Source organism: Cyprinus carpio, chromosome A16 (assembly GCF_018340385.1).
Source record: "Cyprinus carpio isolate SPL01 chromosome A16, ASM1834038v1, whole genome shotgun sequence".
Classification (NCBI taxonomy): domain Eukaryota; kingdom Metazoa; phylum Chordata; class Actinopteri; order Cypriniformes; family Cyprinidae; genus Cyprinus; species Cyprinus carpio.
The window spans coordinates 18799600-18807196 of NC_056587.1; the positions used below are offsets into that span (position 1 = coordinate 18799600).

Here is a 7597-nt window from a genome sequence, read left to right on the forward strand (position 1 = left end):
ATAAAAACGAAAAAATGAAGCCGAATTCTTGATTTTTTGTTTTGTTTGGACAAATTAAAAACGAAAAATGTGCAGATTTTTCAGATTTCAATATTAATTCAAAAAACGAATTATACGAAGGTACACGGACCAGGATGGACAGAGCCAATCATGATTTTGTCTGAGCTATGAATAAAAAATAAAAATTATATAATTTATATTTTCTAATTTTATTTGTATTATCTTGTTATTTTAGTAGATAGAATAAGTAGCCTACGTTTTATGCTAAATTCATTGACGTTTTTTTTTTTTTTTTTAAATTCAGCAGTTATTGTTCATTCTAAATGTAGAATATGTGAAATGTTGAACATATAAAAAAAGTGCTCGTGGCTCGTCTGCCAGTGGGTGCTCCCCCACGCATAAAAGTGAAACTCCGCCTATGACCAAAGGATAAACAGTGACCACAATCTGCCCCGGATATGACGCTTGAGTGTACAGGCCAGATGCCAGCGGAGCTCTGTATTGCTGGGAAGTGCTGGAATAGCTGTGAGAGGGAGGGGAATCCAACATTGGAGTACTCAGGGGGGTTCTGCTGCAGTGGAAGCAAAGGCTGCCCTGTTGCTGAACTTTTTGGAATCCATGTTTCTCTTGGTCACGATGTGGTTTTCTTGCACCACTGAACAGTGTCTATCTCTGGTGTGTACTCAGGTGAAGATTAATCTGTTGTATTTGCATCACCTTACAATTAAGGTGACTAATAGGCGCCACCTGGTGGAACCAACATGTAACATGATGAAATATCAGGACACAGATGGGGATGATTTCATGATTCCTAAGTGTGTCTTTTGGGGGGTTATTATTTGCAATCGCTGGGAAACATCTCTCAAAATAGGTCACTTTTTCAAAATTACATCTACATCTAATTGTTTAGAAAGTTTTTTTTGTTTTCTTTTGTTTTCTTTTTGTCAGCAGTCCATGCTACACTGATAAAAATGATTCTGTGGTGAAGTAAATACTACTTTTTTATTGATTAAGTAAAACCTACTCAACTTTTCTGATACTGGTGTTCCCACAATGCACTGGGGCATGAATAATTAATAAAGTTTTTTTTTTTTTTTTTTTTTGCTGTTTTTCTGCTGATTTACACTGTTTTGTCATTGCTTTTTTGTTAGGTTTAGTAACTTGCAGAGTTCATGTTCAACTCAAAATGACACATTCTCAAAAAATGAACCACAGATTGTTACCAACATTGTGTGTTGTTTACTAAGTACTGCAGTCTTTTTGGATGAGTGTCACATTAATAATTCTATAAATGTGGTGTTTATATGATATTTATTGTTATATTTACTTAGATGTTTCTGAGTAAAACATGCACTTTAAGTACATTTAATTAATTGAGAAAGACCTTTATAATTGATTTAGAAAAAAAATGTGTATGTGCTTTCTGATTTGAGTATTTGACTAACACTTTAATTTCTGTTTAAATTGGTTGATCACTGAAAAAACGAGCACAGCTGCACACAAGATATTTAACATAAGCAAAAAGTCTAAACAAAACATTTTAGAAGTAAAGAGAACAAAAAAAAAAAAAAAAAAAAAAAAAAAAAAATTGCAGGGTAGCTTTCATTGGTTTAAACAGAATAATCAGCCTTAAAGCATGAGAATAATGATAAATTGAGCAAGTAACATTTAAAATAAAGACAAACAAATCTGTTTGTAATCTGCATCCAGCCATGTCAGCTCTAACAGCTTTTCTCTTTATTTCGCCATATGGTTGATAATAACCAATACAATAATAACAATGCCAATCCCAAGGCCGATGTGATTCAGCATGAGCGCTGTTCTGGAGTTCTTCTTTGCTAATTCTTGCTGTCCTGAGTAGATGGCATCTCGAGTCTGTGAAAACAATTGTGAAACATATCGTCAACTGCTTCTGTTCTCATTTCTTTGAGCCAGTGGCGGATGGGGATGGTCAACATTTATTGTTCCATTTACATTTAATGGAAGAGGTACACTGAAAGCAAATCTGGTGTAGAAACTTATTTTTATTTTATTTATAGTAAATTTTGCAAGATAAAAGTAAGAATTGTGAGAAATAAAATTACATCTGCCAGAAAAATTCAGAATTTTGAGATAAAAAGTTGCACTTACCTTTGTTATTATTATTATTTTTTTTATTTCGTGGCAGAAAAAGTCTTCCATAAGTAACACACTGAAGTAAATGTGAAATTTTGAAGTAAAAAGACTGAAACTATATTTACTTGTAAAACGCACTACAACATTCAATTATTAAGCCATTTAGTTGTTTGCAACAAATTGCACATTAATTTAACTTTGTGTTATCACTGGTTTCTTATCTTTCTCTTGAAACTAAACAGATTTTTGGGATAATAAATTTGCTAACGTAGCTTTGTTTTATTATGCACATTGATAACCAAGTTAACCTGAGAAATAGCTAACCAAGTTCACCAACCAATGAGCTTAGCTTATCCAGTCACAAAATCACAGTTAGTGAGCTACATCTATGTTAAAAATGATTGGCTTGTAAGTATATTTTTTCACGTGTTAACATATTGGCAGACTTAACTCTCCAGACTCCTAAATATTTGCTTTAAGATATTTCACAAAGTTTTTATTGATAAAAACCAGCTCCTATATCTTAGGTGTAGTCAAGAGGATGTATATTTACATATATAAATCCATATTTTATGTTGTATGTATTTTAACACAGCCTAAATTTAAGAATCATGAGCCAGCTGAATAAATAATAAAATGCTAAGTTTTTTTTTCTCTTAAAACTATTAAATATGATGCTGTTGAGGGGATTTCCAGTGCCTCACCTTTTTCTATACAACTAACAGTCATTTACAGAAAACCGAAAATCAGGAAATCACCAGCCATATCAGTTATAAGGAAGATACATGAAAGATTCTGTGGTGTGATAATGCTTACATATTTGTGACCAAACATACAGCTTAAGCTTTAACAATCCTCTCACCTTTGGCAGTCAAATGTATCTCCTTTATGTAGTCATAAAAATTATAAATTGTTTAAGTACATATTCACTAGAATTATTTGAGCAGTGAATCACTCATAACACGTGGGATCAACATAGGAGATTTAAAAAAAAAAAAAAATGCAATATAGTTTCCGATAAGAGATCAACCACACAGAAAAAATTTGTTGAGAGTAATAAATCTATATGTAGTCAAAAGTTTTTGAACAGTAAGATTTTTTTGTTTTGTTTTTAAAAGAATTCTCTTCTGCTCACCAAGCCTGCATTAATTTGGTCCAAAATACAGCAAAATCAGTAATATTGTAAAATGTTTTTACTATTTAAAATGATGCTTTATATTTGAATATATTTTAAAATGTAATTTATTACTGTGATTTCAAAGTTGACTAAAACATTATTATTATTACATTTATTTAAAACAGTTGAGTATTTTTTTTAGGATTATTTGATGAATAGAAAGATCCAAAGATCAGTATTTATCTGAAATAAAAGCTTTTGTAACATTATATACTATACCATTCAAAAGCTTGGAGTCAGTATAATTTATTTTTTTTTTTTTGAGGAAAGAAATTATAGAAATATACACTTTTATTTAGCAAAGATGCTTTAAACTGATCACAAGTGATGATAAAGATATTTATAAGATTACAAAAGATTTCTGTTTCAGATAAATGCTGTTCTTGTGACTTTTTCTGAATTTTCCGCTCAGCTGTTTTCAACATAATAATAATAATAAATGTTTTTCTGAGCAGCAAATCAGAATATAAGAATGATTTCAGAAGGATCGTGTGACACTGAAGACTGGAGTAATGATGCTGAAAATTCAGCTTTGAAATCACAGGAATAAGTTACATTTTAAACTATATTCAGATAGAAAGCAATCATTTTAAATAGTAACAATATTTCACAATATTACTTTTGCTGAATTTTGGATCAAATAAATGCAGGCTTGGAGAACAGACGTAATGCTTGTAAATGTTAAAAAAATAAATAAAACAAATTTAAAAGACAAACATATGGACTAATATACTTACAGAGCAGGAGTAAACCAGTGCAGCAATGCCCAGAGGTAAACAGCAGCACAGCATGGTAAAGATGGAGTAGCCCAAGTGATCTGGCACTAGACTGGCCGGTGGATTGGGGGTCACAAAAACTGCAGGCTGCACACCGACGACGGACTGTCCTGGATATGGCCGGGTGTGACTGAAAGACTGGCTGGGATCCATTTGTCTGATTATTGGATTTTTATTGTAATTTTCTTTCTGCCTTGGGCTCTGCAGCAATGTATGTATTACTGTTCTCTGGTTCGGTCTTTTCTGTTCTGAAGTTAGCAAATGGGAGGTGAGTTGTAGGTATGTAGGGGAGGAGTGACAAGATCTTTACCCCTGTTTCCATTATACTCTGTGACTGCAGACACCAACTTGTGGTTTTACTTTTACGACGAAATACATGAAATATCAGGTGGGTTAAGAGGTTTATTTCATCACACCCGAGCATATTTTTGGCACCTAGTGGAAGTGAATCTTCCTCTTTTTAATCCTTCTGTCAGCATTCTATTACATTTACCCATTACAACATGGGTTCTTTAGAAGAAAAAGAGATCTTGATTATCAAGTGAGAAACCTTTTTTTTGGCCAAATCATACCTCTCTAGACCTACAAATGAACTCATGTCAAGTCAAGTCAAGTCACCTTTATTTGTATAGTGCTTTATACAATATGATTGCGTTAAAGCAGCTTTACAGTGTCAAATAGGAAAATTGTTTAACAAAGAGTCAGTTTTCCAGCTAAAATCAGTTTATTGATGATTCAGTGATGTCATCATCCAGTTCAGCTCTCTTCCAATACTATCTGTTCAATCGGTCAAGCGTCCCCAACTAAGCAAGCCAAAGGTGACAGCGGCAAGGAACCAAAACTCCATCAGTGACAGAAATGGAGAAAACAAAAATGTGTGAGAAACCAGACTCAGTTGGGGGGCCATTTCTCCTCTGGCCAGACGAAACCAGCATGGCATGGTTTAATTCCAGGCTGCAACACAGGTCAGATTGTGCAGGGGACTTATCTGGTTCCTGTGGCCTTGTGTTGATGGTCGTCGAGGTGATGAGGTCTTCATAGGGGATCTGTCTCTGGGTCACCGCTGACATTCAGGGCTGCAGAGGTCGTCTCTAGGTGCTGATCCACCATCTGGAATGGACATGGACTGGATCCGTATGGCTATAGTGACCTCGGAATAAGAATGAAAGAGACTAATATTAGCATAGATTCCATTCTTTTTACGATGTAGTATAAAATAGGCATACAATAGCGGTGGCTTAACCCTTAATCAATACTCAAGTAGGGTTTACATTTTTGGTCCTTGGGGTCAGATAGACCCCAAATAAGGAAATATAATTTTTTTTATATGGCAAACTATATATCATTATTTTTTATTTACTTGAAAACTACACATTTATGCTGTGTTTTTCTGGATATCTGGTAGTTTTTTTTTTTTTTTTTACCTATTTACTGCACAATTACCTAAATACGCCATAAATTGGCTCATGAAAAAAATCACTTAAATGATGATCTTAATTAAATATAAATTGTTTTTGGACATTGCTCTATGTGTTAGGGATAGAATACTGCCATCTGCAGATTTGTGGAAAAACTTTAGGAATTATAGTTAAAAAAAAAAAAAAGTGCAATGACCATATATATAAAGTATAGGTCCATAGGGACTCATTTCATTTTCACTTCATTTTTCTCGATGTTTCAACTTCTCCTCACAACTTCATGATATATATTTTGCCAGTATATGCCAGTTTTGTTGATTTCATTTGCCAATTTCTAAAAAAATGCTCTCTGTTGCAGTTACACACGTGTGTGTGTGTGTGTGTGTGTGTGTGTGTGTGTGTGAGACAGAAAGTCCGTTCCACTTTGTGTTTATGCTCTAGGACCAGACCTTTATTTAAATGTAGAAATATTTAGATTTACACTGGATTTTTGAAAAACTAAAACATTTTTTAACATTTTCCCATTCATTTTTAATGTGGGGTCAATCTGACCCCAAGGACCTTAAACGATAAAAAAATTGTACACACCTTTAGAACAACAAAATCAAACCCAGATGTTTGTGCGTTTAGATAGATTATTTAGGAAAAGTCACAGAGTCTCATTCCCCTGATATGAAGGTAACAATTTTTAAAAATGAAGGAAAAGTCCAGTGGGGTCAGCTGGACCCCAAGGACTGATTAAGGGTTAAGACAGTTTTGTTGCCCAGATTTTGGTATTTGATGTGTTGTCGCTTCACCTTTTTCACACAGGAATCTACATTGTTCTAGAGATAATCCTTCATGATGCTTTCTAGCAAAGAATTGACTTGGGTCTTCCTTCAAGTTTCAACTGTTTAAAGAAAGTTGTTAAACTATACAGATAACCTTTTCACCGGTGAGTTTAAAATATTCTAGCTGTCCGGAGAGGGAGTTTTTTTTTTTAGGCAATGTTTCCGTGCCTTATGTTTCCATGACGAAGCGTAATGCTTGTCACGTGACACACACAGCCACGAAAACACTGTTTGACACATGTATCGCTTTTATTTTGTATTTCCTTTTTTATTTAAAATATTTACACACTTGCTTACCATGTCATCAACTATCTGATACTCCGATTCACAAATATGTGTAAGTGAGTGTGTTGTGTCATTTAAAAACCGTTATAAATAAGCTTGATCTTGATCTATAATGCAGCTGCTATAGAAACAATCAACGCTCTGAGATGTGTGGTTAGGACTGCGCATGCGCACTGGCTGATCTAGCCTGAAAAATAAGCTTTTTAACGCTATTTGAGGAAAATAAACAAAATGTATGATATAGTTGTTGTCAGATTTCATTGGTGATTTCAATTATGAAATTTAATCGCAAGCTTAGTGAACAGTTTTGGAGAATTTGATGTTTCCCCATTCAAAGAGATAGGGGTTGCACTTGCATGCCCGAGAGGCGTTTCAAAGATGGCCGCCGAGTGACATGACTTGCCTTAAAGGGACTTTGGCACCACCATGTTTGTTCACGCTGAGTCCTGTCAATCAGATTTACAGCATGTAAGTTCACCAATTTCTACCGAAATACATGCAAGTAAGTGGCTGGTGAACTGGGAGAAGAACAGAATAAACTTTATAGTTACTTACACTATGTGTATAATATCTGATATGAATAAAATACGTGTGCAAATTATATTTGAATGACTGTTATTGCTGCTTCCATAAACATCCGTGTGTATTTTACAAACTCTAAATGTATTGTTTTACTAGTACTTATGTGTATTTAAATGTTTGAAACCTAAAATAAACATTATGTGGTTAAAACACTGCAATTATATAAAAAATGCAGAGCGCGTCTCAGCGCCAACCAAAGCGCAAAAGCAGTTTGAATTTGACAGTTACGTGATGTCACCGAACGTTCAAAAACCCAAATGTGGGACCATACTCCCAGGGCCACAGAAATAAAAATCCCACATGTGGGACCGTACCGCTCAATGTGTAAACTAATAAACTCTGGTCAAAAATTGTGTCGCTCCATCTTTCTTACGTTCTTAAAGGAAAGGCCAATTCTTAAAGGTGCTTAACGCA

The 7597-nt window shown here is 34.2% G+C and overlaps 1 protein-coding gene across 1 annotated transcript; it reads right to left on the reverse strand.

Moving 5' to 3' along the window:
- Nucleotides 1-1692: 1692 nt before the first annotated feature.
- On the reverse strand, nucleotides 1693-4328 carry LOC109087773 (synapse differentiation-inducing gene protein 1-like). Its single transcript, XM_042773130.1, has 2 exons — nucleotides 4030-4328; nucleotides 1693-1875 (listed from the first exon to the last, which is right to left on the reverse strand). The coding sequence occupies exons 1-2, from the start codon at nucleotides 4219-4221 to the stop codon at nucleotides 1738-1740; spliced, it is 330 nt and encodes a 109-aa protein (XP_042629064.1). The 5' UTR covers nucleotides 4222-4328; the 3' UTR covers nucleotides 1693-1737.
- Between the last annotated feature and the right edge of the window lie 3269 nt (nucleotides 4329-7597).